General features: G+C 37.2%; 1 protein-coding gene across 1 annotated transcript in view; it reads left to right on the plus strand.

The window, feature by feature from the left end:
• SHPRH (SNF2 histone linker PHD RING helicase) overlaps nt 1-22,731 on the plus strand; it is a 49,098-nt gene that overhangs the window by 7,651 nt on the left and 18,716 nt on the right. The window contains exons 4-16 of the mRNA XM_021527009.3: nt 2,311-2,529; nt 2,840-2,918; nt 3,694-3,844; nt 4,998-5,103; nt 5,582-5,838; nt 7,189-7,884; nt 11,064-11,315; nt 12,114-12,192; nt 14,612-14,775; nt 14,866-15,122; nt 17,914-18,035; nt 20,463-20,551; nt 22,276-22,365. Coding sequence (XP_021382684.2) covers nt 2,311-2,529; nt 2,840-2,918; nt 3,694-3,844; nt 4,998-5,103; nt 5,582-5,838; nt 7,189-7,884; nt 11,064-11,315; nt 12,114-12,192; nt 14,612-14,775; nt 14,866-15,122; nt 17,914-18,035; nt 20,463-20,551; nt 22,276-22,365 — 2,561 coding nt within the window. The remainder of the gene's footprint in view (nt 1-2,310; nt 2,530-2,839; nt 2,919-3,693; nt 3,845-4,997; nt 5,104-5,581; nt 5,839-7,188; nt 7,885-11,063; nt 11,316-12,113; nt 12,193-14,611; nt 14,776-14,865; nt 15,123-17,913; nt 18,036-20,462; nt 20,552-22,275; nt 22,366-22,731) is intronic.

Below are 22,731 nucleotides of genomic sequence, written 5' to 3' on the forward strand. Positions count from 1 at the left end.
AATCTGTTTTTCAAATGTAAAAAAGATTAAGATGAGACCTCTGTAACTGAATTACATTTTGAAATGGTTGAAAGCATAATTAAATATTCACTGTTTAATAAGTAACTGAGAGAAGGATAAACTTCCTTAAGCGTCCTTTTATTCAAAATTCCTATGGTAGGTAGAACCATTTAATAATGAAAAAGAAATCTCTGAAAGAATGGAAAAAACAAGAAAGATGTTTAAAAAAATCCAATTACATTTAAAAAAATGCTTTGAATTATATTGCAGTCTTTGCTTTCCTGCAAAATTCTGGATAGATTTAGTTTATGGAGAAATCAATTTATTATGCTTAAAAATGTGAGATTTGAAGACTTATTTTAGCAAGTATAATGATAGGTATCATTATATATCAAATTCATTGATTGAAGTTATACTTTGCAATCACTCTAATTTTTTGTTCTTTTCCTAAAGTGAGTGGTATGTGTTAGAGGATCCCTTTAAATGGTTTCTTTAATATATAAAGCTGAGTGCTTTCTTGGTGCTTTTTATTTGGCTGGATCATTAATAACCCCACATGTGCACTTTGCATTCTTTACATTACAAGTCATATATATAGTTTTCATGAATATGTAGAAACTTAATGTCTTTCAGTATTCTCATTTCCCTTGACAAGCTCTGGAATTGTTCCTTTGATTTAAAAGGACTAGGGGAAGGCACTGATGGCTGCCATATATAGGCGTATAATTTCCTCCTTTTGTTTTGGAAATCATTCTTCACCTTCACCACCCATTTGAATGAAAGAAAGCTTTTGCTTTTCATGAGAGTCATAATACCAGCTTCTGAACCTTATTTTAAGATAAGGCTGTCTGGTTTTTACCAGGTACATCTCTTCCTTGTTAGCCCGAGGCATCAGAATTAAAATCTGATTTAAATGTGTCAGCCATTTGCTGCTTTATTAGAATGTTAAATATACTTTAAGGTCACTTCATGTTGAAAATTATAGCCCTTGACTTGCTTCCAGTTTTGGTGGTGTGGTTTTTATTTTTTGTGTTTGTTTGTTTGTTTCTAATATAAAAATTCTGCAAGGTGAGTTTATCTCCAAGGCTAGCTAGGATTAGAACCAATCTGTATTTTTTTTTATACTGATGTTTTAATTTTAGGCCTAAAATGCTGTTAAAACTTGTTCAGCAAGACTTTCATTCTCTCATATCTGTTTTCTAGAATGCCAACCCATGAATTTTTCATGAATTTTTTGTTCTATGTTATTTAGATTCTGTGTTTGCCCATATATCCAAATTATGTGAAAAATACATAAGCACAAGGCGTTCTTTCTTAGAGGGTAGAAAAGAAGGGTAGGCCTTCTATCCTGAAAGGTGCTTACTTCTCTTGAGGTGGGTTTTTAATTTTGAAAGTATGCTTTGTCTGAACTGATGCAAGTGGTGAGAATTACATGTTGTCCTACTGCTACAAGTTTCTTAATCAGATGAATAAATTAAGGTTAACTTTTCTCCTTTCTATAAGGACATTTAAATCTATAAATATTTAAATCAGAAGCATGAGATATTTGTGATTCTGTACCAACTGGAATTTTTTAGTGGAAAGTCTATTAAATAAATAAGTTCAGGTCATTCTATACCTAAATTTTAAAGAAATAGCTTTGCTGATTATGTATACATGTGTGATCACCTTAGCATGTTAACTTTTAGGTGTCCTGGTTCTAGCTGGGATAGAGTTAGTTTTCTTCTTAGTAGCTGATCAGTGCCATGTGTTTGGGTTCACTGTGACAATAATGTTTGTAATGCAATGATTTGTTACTTCTTACTGAGTGGTGCTTACCCCAAGTCAAGGACTTTTCAGTCCTTGCTCTGCAGGTGCACAAGAAGGGAGTGAGCATGGCCAGGACAGCCAAAGGGATATTCCACACCACAGAACAACATCCTCAGTTTATAAACTGGTGGGAGTTGGCTGGGAGCCACGAGTTGCTACTTAGGGATGGGCTGGGAATTGATCAGTGAGAGGTGAGCAATTGTATTATGCATGATTTGTTTCTTGGGTTCTTTTAATCTCTCTCTTTCTTCTTTTTCATTGCTATTACTGTTATTATTACTGTTGTTATTTTTGCATAGTTTTTCTTTAGTTTTGTTATTAAACTGCTCATTGTTTGCCACTGCTGCTAGCTGAGTCAGATGCAGTCATGGCATATGTTTAAATGACACTTTGCTTTGCTTATTTTCATATGTGTAAACTAAATATGTTGCTGCAAAATTTACTGAAATGTTGTCCCAAGTTGATTGATGATGCATGTCTTGAATTATTTGGTGTATGCAGATGAGCTGGAGGAAGATGAGGAAGAATCCGACACGGAACTAGAGCGACAAAATATTGAAGAGCTTTATGACTTCGTACGGCACACCCATCAACAGGATATCCAATTACTGAGAAAGGATGTGCAGCATCCTGCATTAATTCCCATTCTGAGGCCATACCAAAGCGAGGCTGTGAACTGGATGCTTCACCAAGAGAACCACACAAGTACTCCAAGTAGTGGCAAGTATATGGATTTGAAAAACTTGCATAATTGAGGAAAAGGTCAGCAGTAATGTTTCCTTGCTATTTGATTAGAAGTTTTGTGAGTTATTTCATTAGTATTATCATGAAAGCTGTTGTTTGGGTCATACACTAAATGATAAACTAGGTTTTGCTGAACAGCAGGTAATGTATCATGTTGGTCATGAAGCTCTGTGGAGGTGGATTTCAGCTTTTTTTCTCTTAATGTCACAAAAAGTCTGAATAATTCTAAGGAGTGTGCTGTTAATAGAGAAACTTCATCATAGTAACGTGAACACTTTCTCCGTAGAAAATGCGCTGCACTTCTTATGGCGGGAGGTGATCACTCTGGATGGAGTAAAAATCTACTATAATCCATTTACTGGCTGGTACGTTTTTATAGTTACTCTTTCTGAGGACACCTCAGTGTTGTACTTTGTGAAAACCATGTTGGCAGCTTTATCCTGAAGGATATAAGATATTCCATAACTTGTTTTTCGGTTAGCAACTAAAGAATTAGAATAATTATATCTTTAATTTGAAAAAAAGAACAAACTCGAGTATGTAATGCACAGATAAATATGTAGATCTCAAGTTGAAGATGTAATTATTAAAGCTTTTATTAAAAATGTCAATAATTCAGTGGTTTAATATTAACTTTAAATTTAGAGTATTGGAGGCTTTGATCTTCTGATCCAATGTTTTCAAAGTCCAAAGGAAGGCAGCAGGATAAAGCTTTTTATTAATGCTGGGTATTGCATTACTAAGCCTGTTTCTCTTTTCTCATTAACTTGGTCAGAATAGAACCTTTTGATTGCTAGTTTGCTTTTTATTTTTCCCTATGTAACTTTCAGGTCTTTTTCACATGTGAATATAAAAATATTTCAAATTTTTTGAGACTAATGCTATGATATGCTAAGGTTAGCAAGGCAAGACCTATTAGGAGGTGAAAAAATTGTAAAAATTCTGTCATGCATATTTGTCTTGGTCAGGTTCATACACCCAAAAAGCTTGCTAGTTTATGTTAATCTCAACTAATAAATGATAATGCCTCACCTTACAAACTTTGCCGTGCTGAAGCTATGCTGTGTGTCCCTAAATGCACACTTCTCTGTCACAACATTCTGTAGTTACTGACTGACTGGGAATATACTTGAATTTTAGCATTATCCGTGAGTATCCAACTGCTGGACCCCAGTGGCCTGGAGGTATTTTGGCGGATGAGATGGGTCTTGGAAAAACAGTAGAAGTGTTGGCTCTTATTCTGAATCATACTGGACCAGACATTAAACAAGATGATCTGACATTACCTGAGGTAAGGAAACCAGGTTGAGAGTTATTATTAAGAAAATGCTTTTCAGAATGAATGCAAGTGCACTTTTTATTGCTTTAGAAGTCCATATTTAAAGGTCTATTACTGTGAAAGTTTTTCCCTTAGTAGGACATAGTAAACTAAATTATGTATTTAGTTTACTACGTTGGAGGTCGTTCTTCCCTTCATTGTATTGATGGGTGCCAAGCATCCATTAGACACATGTTCCATGCTAAAGTAGGGACAGTTTACATTCTGAATAAAGATTTCTGCTCTCCTTCTATTTCATATAATAAATGAGCTTATTTATTTTCCATCTTTTCGCTTTCCTCATCATGCATACTGTGAAAATTTGGCACATCCACTAAACCAAAATTTTTTTTTCTGATGGGAAAGGACCATTATTCTTAAGTAAACTCTTACCACTTCCTGAATTCTATCCCTTGGAAATCATGGCTTTTATCATAGTGATCTCCTGCCTGCTTGTCATTTTATCAGTTAAAAGGACTTAATTCTTACAGAGAATAAAATAATTCTTAAATATATAAGAGGGTCAGCACCGAGTAGTGCAAAGAGAGGAGTATAAGCACTAAAATGCCTGGACACTGACTGATAACAATACGTAGAGACCAGAGGTTTTGGAGCGCTGGAGTCACTGAAACTGTTTCATGATGTAAGTAGTTGGGAGAGACATCTTAGCTAATACATTACTCTAATAATAGAGCAAAATTTTGGGAGGCAATCCCTAAAAGGAGAAACATACTTTTTCTACAGCTGACTAGGGCTCTTCCTCTATATTGCTTACTTCCTTTTGTATTTCTAGCTATATATTAAATATATTTTTTCCTCCCCCATCAGGAACCTAGATCACTTACATCTGTAGATTCCTGCAACTTAGTGCTAAAGCAGTAGAGGACCCAAAAGGCTTTCAGAGCTGCTTTTTGTGTTTCAGTTAGGGTGCTGAACACTGTTTTCCAAGAAACTGAACTGAATGATGTGTCACTCTGTACGTTAAAAATGAGCTATCTAAGAAAGTTAGATCAGAACATACATTTGTAGCAGCTCATGCTTACTTTCAAATATGAGGAGATTAATGAAGGTCAGAGTGACTGTGAAGAGACATGAGCTAATAACTGTTTAATGTTGTCTGCATTAGGGTAAGCTTGTGAACTTCTTTGTTCCACCTCAACCTTTAGAGGGAAATAAAAAGAAAAAAACAAAGGAAATGGAGCCTAAATTAAAGGAAAAAATACAGTATCCCAGTAAGTATTTCTTATAAGTTTTAAAATATGTTTTGCTTTTAGCGTTGTGTTATATTGGGCACTGACCATGAGTTAGGGCTACTCTTGACTTCTTCAGAATGAAATTATTATTTTGCTGAGCACTGTCATGTAGGATTACATGCTACAAACAAGTGATACACAATTAAAAGTAAAATTACTAACTCGGAACTCTGCTACAGAGCTCCATGCAACTAGAGGTCTTTGTAAAGAGTTTATGCCTTTAAATGAAATAAGCTGTCTTTTTATGCCTCAGTAAGAAAATTGAGTGATTTATTTCTATTACTATTCCAACACTGTTTTAGAATCACTGCAAGACAGAAATCTGTAGAGCTGCATCAAGTAAAAGCTTGTCAAAACTGCTGCCTATCTGCATTTTTTAGATGAACACTATGTTTAGAGTTACCTTAATACGCATTCTGTGAGGTAACTTCATTTTTTGTTTTGATTCTTCATACAGGCTTACGAGTAATGATATTAGCAGCTGTAAAGGAAATGAATGTGAAGAAAGGAGCATCCATAATTGCAATATTTAAGTACATCAGTTCTACATATAGGTATGACACGCAGAGAAATAAACGACTTCTCAAAAGAACTCTAGAAAAACTAATTGCAGAACGGGTGGTAGAACAAGTTAAAGGACATGGTCTGGCTGGGTCTTTCAAACTGGGAAAAAATTACAAGGAACAGAAGAAGCGAGAAAGAACGAAAGAGCAGGTAAAACATACTACTGTAGTTATTTGAAAGAATTTGCAAAGGCTGTTCTTTTTTTCTGCCAAATGCATGCTACTCTCATCTGCACTGTCTATATACACTAGCTCAGTGACACTGATTTAGTGGTAAAAAGGAAGAAAACTGCAGCAATTGCTTCAACACTTAAAAATAAAGAAGGAGAAACCATAAGTAAATAAAATTTGAGGCTAAAATATTAACTACATCTGTCATAAGTCTTCTAATATAGTGTCACTGGGAGTTGTATTGTTCTTACTGGGAAATTGTTTTTTAAATACTGCTAAGCATTAATCAAATCCTCAAACTGCAAATTGATATAAGCCCTTAATATCTATGTAACTGATGTGTTTATATGTTCATTAAAAAAAGGGTGAGGAGAAAGTTGTTTGGGTTGGATGTGACTTTAAAACTCATCTAATTCCAAACCCCCTTGCTGTGGGGAAACCTTCCACTAGACCAGGTTGCTCAAAGCCCCATCCAGCCTGGCCTTGAACACTTCCAGAGTTGGGGCATCGTTGTCTCTGGGCAACTTTTTCCAGTGTCTCACCTACTCAGTGAAGAATTTCTTTATAATAACTAAACCTGTTCTCTTTCATTAAAAGCTATTCCCCCTTGTCCTGTCACTACATGCTCTTGTAGATAGTCCCTTCAAAGCTTCTCGTAGCCTTTGCTCAGGTACTGGAAAGCCATAATTTAGCCTGAAGCTTTGTCCAGGCTGAGCAATTCCAGCTCTCTTAGCCTTTCCTCATGGGGGAGGTACTCTAGTCCACTGATCATCTTCGTGGCCCTCCTCTGGACTTTCTCCAACAGCTCCATATGCTCCTTATATTGGGGGTTCCAAAGCTGCATTGCAGTACTCCAGGTGGGGTCTCACAAGAATGAATAGACAGATAGGATTCTCTCCCTGGCCCTGCTGCCTGTGCTGTTTTGGATACCGTCCAAGACATGATTGTCTTTCTGGCCTGCAAATTCCCATTGCTGGGTCATGTCCAGGCCTCTCACCCACCAGTACTCCCCAGTCCTTCTCAGCAGGGCTGTTCTCAATTTCTTCATCCAACCCATGTGCAGGACCTTGCACTTGGTCTTGTTAAACTGCATGAGATTCCCATCGGCCCACTTCTCAAGTTTGCCCAGGTCCCTCTGGGTGGCATTCCTTCCTTCAGGTGCGTCAGCTGTACCACTCAGCTTGGTGTCATCTGCAAATTTGCTGAGGGTGCACTCGATCTCTCTAGCTATGTCATTAATGAAGACATTAAGTAGCACTGGTAGTTGTTAAATGTCACTGGGCAAGTCTGAATATAAAGTCTGACATTCTTGGTTAATTTTACATTGTAGGTAGCGAGAACTTCAGAAAACACTCAGAAGGAGCAATTGATTGATGCTAAAACTCAAGCCAAAGAATCAAGAAACAGTGATGTAACATCTGAAAATGTCTTTAAAACTGCTTCACATGAAAATATCGCCATGGAAGAGCATGATTATTGTACAACTAGTAAAAACAAGAGGAAATCTGAAGCAGATCATGAGAACTCTGTAGAAGAGAAAAATGTTAAGCAAGAAGCTGTGGTCCCAAAGTCTCCTGATTTTCATGGCAACCTCCTTGTCTCCAGTGACATGAGCAGTCATCCTGATGTTGATGTTTCTAAAACTACAGCTGTTATCCAGCAGGAAAACCCAAAGGTCCAGTCCTCACATTCCCAAGAACATGCTGGCAGTAGTGTACAACATACCAGCTCTGTATTTCCATTTAATACCTCTGAATATCGTTTTGAATGCATCTGTGGTGAGCTCGGATTGGCTGACTATAAAGCTCGTGTGCAGTGCCTGAAATGTTACCTGTGGCAGCATGCAGAATGTGTAAACTACAAAGAGGAGAACCTGACAAGCAGGCCCTTCTACTGTCCCCATTGCCTTGTGGCAATGAAACCAGTTCCCACAGGAGCGACTCTGATAATTTCTCCAAGTTCTATTTGTCACCAGTGGGTAGATGAGATCAACAGGCATGTAAGATCATCATCTCTTCGAGTTCTGGTAAGATTATATGGTTTGATATTCTAGAGAGTTATTTTAGCAAGGCTTGGGGCTTCCTGTCTGATATTCTGCATCACTGGAAGTTCAGAGGTCTTTGACCTCTCTGCCAGAGCTCTACATTTCTTGATGCTAAACCAATGCTTTGGCATTATGTGGTACATTGGTGTCCCAGAAAGACAATCTGCAGTTAGTTTTGATTTTTTTTCTGTTTTAATTGGTCACTGGAAGATAAACCAGTGGACTAGATTGCATAGCAACTAAAAGCAAATTTTTGTGTGGTTGCAACAACGTGTGGTTTCTGAGAGGAAAGGCTGTTGGGAAGACTACCAAGGGACTTAAAAAGGACTATGGATGTTTTGAGTGTTGTATTGCTGTACGTGTGCACTTAAGCAATTCTATGACTGTTGCTCCTCCTTTTTTTACAGATAAAAAAATGTTTCCATAGGTAAAGCCTGTAGTTTTGCATTTCTGATTCTCAGGCTTTATAAAAGAAGTCTTGGGCATTGGCGTTTACTGAAAACAATACTGTTACAACTTGGCTGTTGTGTCTATAACATCTACCAAATTTATTAGGATGTTGCTCATTTGGAGACCATGTATTGTCTTTTTACTTAGTTTCTTGTAACCCTGTCACTAGAACAAATCTAATTAAACTTAGAGTAACAATAGCTATACAGGTTTTTAAAAATATTGTTATCACAGTATTCAAGAGTCTTTTATTACTGATGCAGCCAAGTTTTGTCCTTCATATTTTTAGCAGTCAAGAACCTTTGTAATGATCAAGAGCTTTGAAAACCAGCAATCACTTGTATTTTGAACAAAGTAGTGACAGACTGATATAACTTTGTATTCAGGGATATATCTGGTACCTTTGGCTATTACATGTAGTTGCCCAATGTATAAATGAATTCTAGGTCTCCAGTGCTATTTCTGTAAGCAGTCCCAACTAGATTTAATGCAGGAACTAACCAATGTGTAAAACTCACATGGTTTTCCTAGGACTCAGTCCAGGTTTAATACCAGCTTTGATGAAAGTTATCAGAAATAGATTTACTTGGTAACAATAAGATAGTTTAAATACTGAATGTCAGGACTTTAAACTGTTTGACATCTTCCATTCTGCAAGATTGTTTTCATATTCTTTTAACTGCCAACTATGAAACTCGTTTTCAGGGTTGCTTCAAAATGAAAATTTGGTGGTTTATTTTCTGTTAAGGTAAAATGAAAGTAGTGGAGATGTTTCAAAGATTCAGTTTCCCATGTTAACAACTTTTTTATTGCATGTGAAGTGTGCTTTTTACTCTTCAACTGCTTACAACCCATGGGAAATTCTAATGGTTTTATGTAATAGAAAAAGAAATTAAAATTTACCAGTAAGTCTTGCTTGTGGCAGACGTCTTTTCCCGCTGTTGTGAAAACCAAAACTTGGCGAAGTTATAAATCTCCAGAAAATCTATTCATAAGTACTTGAAGAAATCAATAGACTTTGGCAGCTGTTTGTTTCTTTTTGGTTGCTTCAGAGAGCATAGTCTTTTTAGTTAATTTGTTTCTTTTTTCTTCCCCTTTCAAGCTCCCCTTCTCTCTTTTGTTTCATGTGCAATGACCTGGGTTGTCCCACTCTGGGGCTCAACAGAAAGAAATTATCTGCAGGTGTTTCTTTCAATTGACAGAAACACTGTTGCTATATACACAAATGTAGAGGAAGATTATTACTGGGAGAAAAAGTAGGATTAAGAGTGAAATTAACAGTGAAATAATGTGCTGATCATCAAGGGGTAAAGAGCAGTTATTTTAACTTCTGTGTGTTTCTAAAGGGATTTGGCTTAACATTATGAGGGAGATAAGAAATGTACTTCTGGTAATGGAATAAATGTCAATAGGAAGGTTTCTGTTAATGCACAGGGACTTTATTTTACCTAGGATATTTTTTTTTAATCTCTTAAATCTCTGTAGGTACAACTTTACTCAGAATGTCATTTCTAGTTTTTATATATTTTGATGAATATTTCTGTCTTTGCCTAATCATCCATTAAATTTCAGTGAGTAAAGTTTTTGGGAGATGGCATCTACAGTAAAGAAGAGAAGACTGAACATGTAACATTGACTTGCATAATGTTGTTACATACAATATTACAGAATACTTAATCTTCAAACAGCTGTTACAACAAATAACTATTGTAGTGTGGGAACTCAAAATGTCTCTCAGACATTTTTGGAGGTTCCAGGCTGTGGTCAGAGGCAGTCTGGACCCCGGCAGGCAGCTGGATTTAGCTGTGATTTCGAGTTTGAGCCATGGAATGAAATACCGACTTTGAAGGTGGAACAAGCAGTCACAAAGTGTTAGATAGTATAGTAAATGTAATCACAAAGTAGAGGGAAAAATTTTTTGTTAGTGTACAGGGGGGTTTTAGTGCATGTACAGGGGGGTTTTTACTTTGTACATGGGGGTCAGAAGTTCTAAGATGAAGGAAAGTGGGCTGAACCCATCCTTCTTCTTTCTTCTTCCTTACCTCCATGTTCTTGGTGATGTTGGCACTCACAGATTGGTTTAGAATAGAGAAACACTTGGCAACGTAGGTAATAGGTATTGGGGAATAATTGTAAACATGTAATACGTAATATATCATATAAAAGATAGCAGCAGCCCTGGGCGGGGAGAGAGGAGAAGAAGACACCAGACAGTCAGGGTGTCAGGAGTGTGTGCCTCTCTGCCTGGGCCGCTGACCAAAGGGCCGCAGCCCGAGAACTTAATCTGTTAGATAACTAGCAATAAAACATCTTGAGACCGAACAAGAAGAGACTGCGGAGTTTCCCTTTGGGAACACAGGTTGGAGGAGAAGCTCTACCACCACACGAGACCCCAAACCAAACCCGGGGTTCTCACATTGTAGAAAATAATGAAGTCCTCTCTCCTTCAAAGGAGGAAATAAATGTTTTGCAAAGTCATAAAAAGACAGTTTTTGCATTTATGACTCTATTGGATTTATTATTAGGTTACTTAGATTAATTTCCCATCATACTATTAAGTGAATACAGATTTTATACACAGTTGCTTTTTATATGAGCAGCTTTGCTACAAGCTTGCACATATTAAGCTGTATTGATATTTTGTAATTTTTATCAAAGTGTCTCTTACCTCCCTTCTTTGCTATTGTGCTGCTGACTGTAAATCCCTGTAGGTGTATCAAGGTGTGAAGAAGCATGGCTTTTTGCAGCCACACATGCTGGCAGAGCAGGAGGTGGTTATCACCACCTACGATGTCCTGCGCACCGAACTGAACTATGTAGACATTCCCCACAGCAACAGTGAGGACGGGCGCCGCTTCAGGAACCAGAAGCGCTACATGGCCATCCCCAGCCCCTTGGTAGCAGTGGAGTGGTGGAGGATCTGCCTTGATGAAGCACAAATGGTTGAATGCACCACTGCAAAGGTATGACGTTCCTGGTCGTGCATTCATTTAACTTGAAAATGTTTGGACAAGTTTATTGTAAATAATAGAGTTTTTCCTTCCTGTCTCTTAATGTTCAGAGTACACTCATGTAATTTGTCTTTGTCCCATGTTCTTCAGAAGTTAATTTTCTGCTGGAGATACTTACTATTAAATGGTTCTCCTGATGGAATTTGGGCAGATTGTGAGGTATATCTAGCTCAAAAAATACTTAACATAATCTATACTGACAGCTTAAAGAACTAGGTCATCATGTTGTATATGGTGTTTGATAGTTTCAAACAAGATTCTAGCATTGTTCAGTGATGTGGTTCAGAGGCATAGATATGTCCTTTGGGTCTAGAAGCTGAACAAGTCAGGAGTCTGTCTGCAAACTCAAGGGATACAGTCTGCAGGGGGTATTATTTTAATTAGTCTTTGTCCAGTCTTTTAGCCCAAGACAGGAAGACAAAAATGCTACTTATATAATGCCTTACAGGCTTTAATGTTTAAATTTTTTTTAACATACAGTTTATTTTGCTATTTGTTTGCATTCTTTGAACCCTTAATTGCACTTGATTACTTGGAAGAGGACATGTCTTTTATCAGCTTTCAATTACCTTCTAAAAAGATCAAAAATGTTATATATGTTTTTATAATACATTGCACCAATGCTGTTTCTAGGTCTTAGGGTACATTCTGAAAAGATGTTCAGACTTCTCAAAAATAAGATCCATGTGCTGTCAGACTGTGTTCCACTGTTTTTCCATTCCTGCCCCTGGCTCTGTATCCTTTCATTAGGCTGCTGAAATGGCGCTCCGTTTGAGTGGAATCAATCGCTGGTGTGTCAGTGGCACTCCTGTGCAGCGAGGATTAGAAGGTGAGCTTTTATGTAGCGGTGTAATGTGTGGGCTTTCCTTGTGCTGATAACTAGGTGGGGCTTTGAAACAGCTAAAAAGTCTGCTAGTTTTGTCCTGAATTCACTAGGTACTCTAACTTTGTAAGCCATAAACTTTAACCATGATAATAAAACCATCAATACATGTATCAATATAAAAATTAAAGAGCTGAAGTCTTTTTGTTTCCCTGAGTTAGACAAGTAATCTGGGGAGCAGAGAAGCTGTATGTCTAATAGCTGACTCAAGTGTGTTCTTCAGTTTTCACTTAGTGGAGTGGATAAATACTAACCCTTCTCTGTAGCAGATGGTCCGCCCTGGTTACAGAATCCTGTGACCTGTCAAATACAGCAAGCAAAGCTGTATTTACTTTTTGCATAGTTCTATATGAACTACCATGGGCATCCACTGCCATGAATATAAAGTCTAAAAGTCATGCTAAAGCTTATGAAACTGTCTCCAGTCCTTATGTAAGGACCTAATGAATTGAGATGTGTGGAGTAGGTAGCTGTATGTTAGCAGGTGACATTTATCTTGTCTTTTTTTGTGTGGTGCTCAGTTTCTGTAGGCAGCCTTCAGACAGAGATAGAATAAAAGAAAGGGAGCTGACTAACTGCTTTATCTCCCTGTGTTCTCTGATGGATTTTGAAATATAAGGTACACACTGGGGCAATGCATTTGAAAGTGGATAAATCAGTGTAAGCATTTGTGGACTGTTGTTTGGATACTAAGTTGTAAGAATCAATATTTTAGATTTGTTCATAATAGAATTTTCAGTTAAATTTATAAATACATGTAATAGTTGTGAGAATACATCATTCATGAAGCAAAGCTGTAGAAAGAAGTGATTGATTTTAGTGTTATGAACTCCTTCAAGGCCTTATTTGTGATAGTGTTGGTTTAATGCATATCTGAAATGTCATACAGTTCATAATACAGACTCTAAGGCAGCCCCCATCAGATTGGGGATGAAAACTGCTGCTTCATTTCAATCTGTGCCACTGCTGCTGTAATGTGTAGCATCCCATGAACTCTCCCACCTCGGTCAATTCACCTTGTCCCTGGCAACACCATAGAGTCAGTCTTCCTGGGGAGAAAAACAGTCTCCCATTTGGGCTTCTGTGCTGCAACTTCCCCTGTGTAACTTGCCCTGGTGTCTCCTTTCCCTGTCCCCTCATTGGATTGGTATCCCTGGCGGCCACCCCCCTTTCCCTGGAGACCAAACCCCTCTGCACAGCCCTTAGCTCTGCCCCCACCCCTTCCCCTTCTTAAGCTGTCTCCTCCACGTGGTCAGCTTTTTACCTCGCTGGGTTCCCTTCAGCCACATGTGATATCCTCCGCTGGAATAAAACCCCGCAAAAAGAGCCTTTCTTGCCTCTATCGCTGAGCCAGCTGCGGTGAGTGTTGAGAGGGTCTGACTGCATTGCCTAAAGGTTATCTCAACTTGCTTTTCTACAGGAGAGGCTTGTGGGGGACAGATTTTAGGCAGCAGCAACCACTACTCTAGCACTCGCCTTTTTAGTAATGCAGTGAGATATGACCTCTGGGTAAACAATTGCTTCTTGCATAGAAATGATTCCCAGGATTTTTCTTCCTCTGGTCTGTGATGTATTTGGTGAATGTCTCAATGCTTTCAGCTGAATACTGAATTACGATAAAGCTGAGAGAATAAGGAATGCAGCCACCAGATTTTCAAGAACTATCAGATATCATCACATATCTCTGTTTCTGCAGTATCCACATGAAACATTTAAATGTGTGCTTCTGTATTTTTCTAGTAAGATTTAGACAGAAGTTTAAAGTCAGGATGTCCTTAATTTTCATTCCAAAAAGTGATGGGTTTCTGAATTACGCAGAATTAGCAAGATGTATTCTCTCAATTAGCAAGAAAACAATTGAAGTGTATTTTGTTAATTTCTTATGCATTAGTAGAGAAGTGAAAATTCTTCTGAATTGCAGCCCCTTCTAGGACTGTGGGCAGCAGACAGTTGGTGCACAGCAGGCTCTGAAGTAATGATGCTGAGCAATATTGGTTTAGAAAAACCTGGCAAACCCAGTTAACCATATGCAAACATGTAATTTTTGCCTCTTGTCTCTGCTCTGAGTAGGCTTAAATTCTTTGCTCCCTTCTGCTAAGCTTGAAATTAGGAAAGTGTCTCACAAACAGCTATATTCTCTCAAGTTGTATGGAAATCAAAAACGAGCTAAAGGAGAGAATGTCCGCCTTCCACCACCCAGTCCCTTGCCTCAAATATTTTACTGAGGGAGTGACTGGAAAACAAGTACAAAAGGTAAAGGCCAGAATGGAGATGTTTTTTGCCTTAGAGGCAGTTTGTATGACAGTTATTTTTTTTAAGACATATTGTGAAGTATTAAAACAGAAACACTTTCTTTTCTTGGCAGACTTGTATGGATTAGTCCTTTTTCTTGGAGTTGATCCTTACTGGGTCAAGCATTGGTGGGACCAACTACTATATCGACCTTATTGTAGAAAAAATCCCCGGCCTCTCTACAGTCTAATTGCGAAGATAATGTGGAGATCAGCAAAGAAGGATGTGCTTGACCAAGTAAATAAAAGTTTTTGAGTTTTAGAATTCCTGAACATCATTTATCAATAATTTTATTTGCAAATTACTTATTTTATTTTTAAATTTCAGATTCAAATCCCCCCTCAGACAGAAAATATACACTGGCTTCATTTCTCTCCTGTGGAGAGACACTTCTATCATCGCCAGCACGAGGTGTGCTGCCAGGATGCATTGGCAAAACTCAGGAAGATTTCGGACTGGACTCTTAAGCTTAGCAGCCTAGATAGAAGGACTGTGACTTCTATTCTGTACCCTTTGCTACGGCTGAGGCAGGCCTGCTGTCACCCACAAGCTGTTCGAGGAGAGTTCTTGCCACTGCAGAAAAGGTAGTAAAATTTCTGTCATTTCTTAAACAGCCTACTTTATCCAAAGCAAAACTCTGATTGTCTCCAGCAGTGCAAGTTCTTGTACAGTCCTCAAAGAAGCCTAATTTAAGCTTCTTTAGTTCAATATGTGACTATGACACACCAAGGTAATCTGACCTCAGACAGTGAACACGGCACAGTGGGGACATTAGTGTAATTCTTGTGTTAAAGAACATAGTACTGAAGGCATTTGATTCTCCAGTGGCATTCTAACCTTACTATAACTAGGGTGTTGCAGGTAACAGATTGAGTGTGAAACAAATCAGATTCTTTTTTTTTTGTTTTAAAATAAGCCTGCTGCTTTTTGTTTTTGATCTTGTACAAAACTCACATTCATGAATGAGAGCAATGAAAGAACTGAATCAACATAATGGAATAATTCGTAGTTAAATGAAAATGTTAACATGAGGTTGAAGAATTTGTAATATAGAAGAAGGTTGAAGAATTTGTAAATATAGATCCAAATTTGAAAGCTGTTCAAATACTCTTTTATTTACATGCTTTCAAGATCCTCTTCCTCCACAAGTCCTCTGCAAGTACCAGTTTGGTCTCAGCTTTTGTTAGACCAAAAAAAAGAAAAAGCATATTGCCAGTCCTGTTGAGAAATGTAGCTGGTACCTTTTCAGTGAGTTAACAAGGAGGTTGTGAAAGAACAGGCTGTTTCAGTTCCAGCCTCTCAGAGTGGTGTCTATGTTTCTTTTGTTAATCTATAGGTAGGGAAGAACTTCAGCTTGTAGTGCTGCTAATGTTATTGCTACTGTTTCCTAGTTCATCCATTCTATTCAGTCTCCTTCATTTCTTGTTAGAAGTTTTATGTCCTACTCCTTGCTCTTTGTTATACAGGGCACCTGCAGTGCCTAAGCAGCTGAAGCTGACTTTGCACCTACTTGAGCAGAGACCAATAGTTAGATGCTGTGCTGTCACACTTCCTGTGGCAGTCTGCTAATGTGGAAGCAAGGATTCAAACATAGGAAAAATCAATATTCCCACCCATCATACAAGATTATTTGCATTAAAATGAGCCAGTGTAGTATAAGTGAAATACATGTAAACTGAGCAGAGTATGGTGGGAACAGCTTTGTACTGTGTTGATTTTGGTGGAATGGTTGTACAGTGACAGCTGCATAGTAATTGATGGAAAAACCAGCAATGGAAATTAAATCTTTCTCAAAATTACATGTACAAAGAAAAGTCAATTCCCAGCACTGTTTATATACCTTTTTTGTGAACCAAACTTGACTGCAGCAGTGGACATTCCCAGAATAGAGAGAAGATTTGGTTCCTGCCTTTGGTTATATGTAGGAGAATAATGAAGAAATTCTCTGCTAGGACCTTTGATGAATATGAGAAATTTACTGAAATAAGAAAGTTGATGTTGGAGTGTGTAGATAAGAGAAAAAGGGCCTGGAATAAAAACCTGAATTCAGAGCATATTCTGTTCTATGATAGATGACTTTTTTCCCCCACCTGTGTAGTGAAGGCAGTAAATGAGATCTACTCAGGAAGCAAAAAAAAAAAAAAGCTCTCCTTGTTTAACTGAGTAAAAAACCCTTCTTTTTGACTTAATTGGTAGTCTCAGGCTGTGTATCAAGTTGCATATTTTACATGTAAATCCTTCTGCTGTTACAATTTTTCTTGGAACCACTGACGGTTTTGAAAATAAAAGGTAAGTAGCAATGGTGGAAGTATCACCATATGTCATGTATATTTACTATTGCCTTTTTAGAATTCAGTAATTATGAATAGTGATTATATTGATTTAAAGCTGACTCTGGTGTAACACTGTACTATAAAACCAAGAATCAGTTTCTGCAACTGGAACAGTGTTGCGGGGAAAGTAAAATAAAGGCCTAGGCAAGGGTATCTTTCCATAATTTGAGCCCAATCTGTGCAAGAGTTCAGTACTCTGTTCCACAGTGTTGAACGCTAAATAGTAAGTGCTTCTCCTGAAGGTGAATGAGCCTGAGGAGCAGGGTTTCGGTGAGGTGGGGGGTGGTGTCTGGTCTAACAGCAGCAATTGGCATCAGAAGCAGCCTCAGGTCAGCTGCTGTAGGCTGTTGTTATTGTTTACTCTCCTGTCTCTTCATATCAGTCCTCTCATTCTTTACCCTGTGACTTTACTCCAAGGTATCCTTCAAGCTTCCTTCTTGCATTCTCCTCATTTCTGTTCTTGCTTTTCTCTTTTCATTTCTGGTATTTTTATGTGAAACTAATTCTCTTCTGGTAAAATTCAGTTCTTAATTTGCAGATATGACAAATGTAGAAAAGGAAGTTTAGAATGATTTTTGCTAGTCTTCTCAGTTCTCATTTCACATATCTCCTTCTTTACATTGACACTTCATGTGTTTTGTGTTTGGATTGGTAGCAGAGGGTAGAAATGTAGTCTGTCATAGCTGTTTCCATCCAACAAGCTTTTGACAAAATGAGGTCTATTTTGCTTGTTTACAGTTCACTACTAATGGAAGGAGAACAATATTTTTCCCCATGAAGGATTATTTTACCAAGTTCAAGTTTTCTTCTTGCTCCTTATTTTTTGGTGTTCCAGGAGATGGCAACCTTTGGACACACTCAAGTTAGGGTAAAAGCTCTAGCAGGAGGAAAATCTGACAGCTAGATGTTTTTTAATAATAAAGAAATCTCAAAAAAACATTTACAACATGTTGGATGGATGTAATGATCTGCTATGCTGCTCAGCATGACCCTCTTATTTTTTGGTACTGTGATTTTGTTTCAAACTTGCTCTCCTTTTCAGCACCATGACCATGGAGGAACTGTTGGCATCTCTGCAAAAGAAATGTCGAACAGAGTGTGAAGAAGCTCACCGACAGCTGGTGTGTGCTCTTAATGGTTTAGCGGGTATCCATATCATTAAAGGTAAGGCAAATATAGGAGTAAAGAATATGCTCCATCTCTGTGTACTGGGAGGTTAAAAGAAGTCATACTTGTGTAATTGTACTTAACCTGCTTTTGTTCTATCAGTAATGCTTTCTGGGCTTCCCTTGTGCCCCCAGCCATGCAAACTGCTATGCTAAGATTCCTTTTCCTGCTCCTTCTAGACGGCTCTGTCAATGTCAATTTTGTCTGAATTATAAGGCAAAAAAAGCTTTGAATGAGAAACAAAAATAATTATATGAATCTTGAGTGGCCCACAAAATAAATATCAAATTACTCCATTATGAATGTGTAAAAATGCCACGTTTCCAAGTTCTTCTAAAGCTGACATGCTGTTTGAACTTTTCCAGCTCATGTCAAAGTCTTCCGTCCAGAACAAGAAAACTGCCTTTTCTCTTACCTGCCTCACAGAAAGACTATATTCAGTCAGTAGGTTTGAAATAATTTGTTACAACTGCAGCATGGAGATAAGTGTTTCTGATAGTTAAGTGCTTAGAAGGAATTAGGTACTGATGTAATGCTTTTAAAACACACTAGTAGCCAAAATTATGTTTGGCATATTTTGTAAACCAGATTAATAAACGTTTCATCTGATGAGAAACAAAAGCAGGACAAAAGAGGCAGAGTTCTGGTCTGTAACTCCTCCCCCAGTATTACTCTTACACTCAGTCTTCTTTATCAGGAAAGGGGAAGCACACCTTAAATAAAAGTAAGGCCATGAATTTAGCCTTAGTATAACTGAAAACTTATAGGTCTAATTATTATTAATCCAAATTAAATTGCTACAGGCAAAGAAAAGAGTAGCAATCACATTTACTTGTTTCTACTTGTCCTGCTTTTCTGCTCACCTTTCTGCTTAGTCCCATCCATACTCTGAGGTCAGTGGTTTCATAGACGTGGTAGCAGTGCAATTGCCACTTGTCACTATCTTCATTGGGAGGAATAAGATGATTGTGTTGATGGTTTCTTCCTCACACAAGGATCCAATGAGTGTCATTTTTATGTTTGCTAGCATGTTTGTATCTTTCTCTTTCTTCATTGGTCTGCAGCTCCATGAAAACACCAAATTTAGTGGACATGATGCCTTTTATGAATGTTACATACTCTTTCTTTGTTCTCTTTGTTGCCCCTAAAACCAGTTTTGTCCAGCTGTAAGTCTGCATTTCTTTGACTGTGGGTGAGTTGTTTATAGCCATGGCTTTTTTATTCACTGCCAAGCCTGTACACCATCTCTTAGCATCCCATGGCTGTACTCTACACTGCATCCTATATCTTTACTTGTCAATAGCCTCTGCTATTGTTACTAGGCCTATATTTCCCTACACTACATCATTGTGGTAGTTGTAAATATCTCATTCTACATGGAATAACTGCTTGTTACTGCTGTCTATATAAAGCTGTGTTTGTACCACACAAAGATAAACAAAAGTTTAACAATATACAAAAAATTAGCCACAGACACCTAGTGAATTATAGAAATTGCTATCACAGCTAAGCCAAGTAAAAGTTCAGTCAGGTCAAGAAAAATTCAAGGGAGGCCTGACAAGGTAGCAAATTCAGCACATAGCTTTTGGCTGGTTACTAGTAATTGCAATCCTATATCTCGGGACTACACCCTTAAAAATGCAACTGTTTCAATGTAAGAAGCAGCAAATCTTGTAGCCATAGAATTGGTACACTTCCATATAGATAGGATGATGTTTTTTATTTCACTCTCATCTGACTTTATGCATTTCTTTTCTCTCTACTTCTCTGTGTTTTAAGAGTCTCTAAGAGTATTACTGGCTAAGTAAACTCCCATCAGTTGAGAAAAGAAAATTAAGATGGATTCATTTTTTCACTACTTTTCCATACACAACTTCAATTTTGTATTTCTTTTTAATTGATATAAGCTATTTTCTGAGAAGTGATTGTGATGCTGGCAGCTTGTATTAGTAGTTATGCTCCCTGCATGTACCTAATAATTTCTGCATTTCTGAAGTATGACATAACTTTCATGGTTTTCACTGGGAGAGTGAATAATGCATTTGCAGTGCAAATTTAGCAATACATGACTGGAGTCAGTTGTAGATGATTTTTTTAAGTACAACATAAATTTTTTTATTTGGATTTATGCAACCATGAATACATATTTTAAGAGTAAGAGGTTTACAGATCTTACAGTCACAAAAGATATTTAATTTGGAAACTGCATTGGTCTTTATAGAATATCATATTCTGTCTTTTACCAATTTTTGGAGGGAGGAATGACTAGGAAAGAATTGCTTGAAGACAGGTGCTTAATATGCAGACTCTCTGAGAACATGTTAGTATGTTCCAAGTAATGTAACACTTACAATATTATAGCAGTTTGTATGTTTGAAAACCAAGACAATGTGTCTGTGTTTTTGCTACTCTTTTTTAATTCAGGAGAATATGGAATGGCTGCAGAGCTCTACAGAGAAGTACTAAGATCATCTGAAGAGCACAAAGAAAAGCTCAAAACAGATTCCTTGCAAGTGAGTGAGCATTGAAATGTAAAGAGACATAGTTAAGAACTGGAATACTTTAAATTTAATTTAACAGGTCAGTCTTTTCTTCATCCCAGTGGTATGCTGAATTACTCTTTCAGCCTGCTGTAATGATAATAATCTTCTCATCACAATGTTTAGATAGGAATCTGTCCCATAACTCACATGACCTTCATGTTTCCTTTTTTTTTAAAAAAAAAAAAGCTACTGTCTTTTAAAAACCTGCTTGTGAGTTTTCTTGATGTCCCTGAAGCAGTGTGTGATCTCCACCTGCTGTTCTGCAGTACGGTTAACTAGCTGAATTCCTAGTCTGGTGCATATGACTGTGACTGTTCATGTCAACAGTGTTGTATTACATCCTGCAATTACAGAATGCAGGGTTTGCACTGAGACTGATATTAATGTGCCAAATGATAGAGAATAATAAAGTATTTGCACTGCAGAAGATAAAAGTGCATCAAAACATGAAAAAGAATTGAAATGCCTTTTCGGGCATTTGACTTCATGCCTTTTGAATACTATTTTAAAATACTAATATATTTTCCTTATAAAAATGTCAATAGCTCTCTAAGTAACATATTTATAGTTCTTCAAGAACTATCAGTTCTTAATTGACCAGAATTTTCTTCAGCATAATAAGAGATTTAAAATGTTAGTGACACATAGGTAAGAAGTGGTCAGCTGTCTGTTTCTTTATTTGCTTCTACAAGCAAATTATTGTTCAATTGTATTGTGTGTGGTCACCTGATGTCTCTGTTGTGCATTAGCATAAACTTATTAAGCTGCTCATAGGTTTTTAACTATATTGTTCTACTGGATTGTACAATTCAATAAGGTTTTTTTTCCCCCTCAAAGTATATGCTGCCTAATATTGCCTTAGTGTAATAAAATTTTACTTCTGTTAAGTCTTAGTTGTGTAGGATTAGCTCTTTGGGATAATGGCAAATCACTGCTGGCCAGTCCTCTTAAGTGACAGAGAGGGCAGAAGTGAAGAGAATCCAGGATGTGAGAAGGGCACAAGTTTATGATAGTGGAGGTTATTAGTATGAGTTTGTGGGAGCTGTGCAGGAAGCAGACTATTGGTCTGGTTTGAGATACAAAGGGTGATGCCAGAGAAGAGGAGCAGAGTTTATATTACTAATCAAATTTATTTTCCCTAAAAGTATACCAAAAGGTCATGTGTTTTTCAATATCTTTTATTTCACAGAAATGAAAAATATGAAAAATTATTATAGCTCTTGGGATCTGGTCTTTTCTTTACACTTTGTTTTGCTTTGGATAGGCTAAATGAATTGTTTCCTCAGAATATTCCAAAAGACAGTTACCAATGAAAGTGCTCTGAGATAAATAATTTGTTTTTCATAATAGTCAGGGGCTGTTTTAATTAGGAGGGTGAGTATGGCATAGGATCTGATGACCTGGTATCACACTTGCCTGCTGATTTGCTTTTGGGATGTTAAAGAAGGTCTTTTTAATAATTAATTTCCTGTAATTTCCTATCCTAGTAAAATGTGGAATCTTTATTTTCTTTATAAGATGCTTCCATCTTATAAAGATGGAATCTTTCTCTTCCATTACTAGAGAAAGACAAAACTGATTTTAAATGCATGCTTATTTCTTGCTGGAAGCTTTCATTGCTCTTCAGGTTTTTCCTGTCACGGATGTTGCAATGGATTTTTTTCATGATTGCTCTTGACTTTGTGTATATTTAGAGACTTCATTCTACACATAATTTGATGGAATTGTTGGCAAAGCACCCAGGAATCCCCCCAACTTTGCGTGATAGCCGACTTGCAGAAGAGGTAATCGTATTTGGTTTTTACATAAATATTGAAGAACACATTTTTATTTTTTGTCACCTCAGCATTTTCTTCAACTAAAGAAACAGCCATTCTTTTCATTTCAAAAGAAATAGCTTTTGCATTAACTACATATATTTTCCTTAAACTTAGTAAAATCAAGAGTTGTTTACTGTGTAATGAGAGCAGAAATGTCCAATACAATACTGTGGTTCTCAATGCTGGTGGCCTCTCTTGAAAGTGTATTTGATGGAAATTTTAATAATTTTTACCTTTAAAATGCTGTTTCCCCACCCCCATGTTCCTGTGGAAATTACTTACATAGATGTAAAGATAAAGAATAAGATAATGATAAAGAATGTGTCATCC

The sequence above is a fragment of the Lonchura striata genome, chromosome 3 (genome assembly GCF_046129695.1).
Source record: "Lonchura striata isolate bLonStr1 chromosome 3, bLonStr1.mat, whole genome shotgun sequence".
NCBI lineage: Eukaryota > Metazoa > Chordata > Aves > Passeriformes > Estrildidae > Lonchura > Lonchura striata.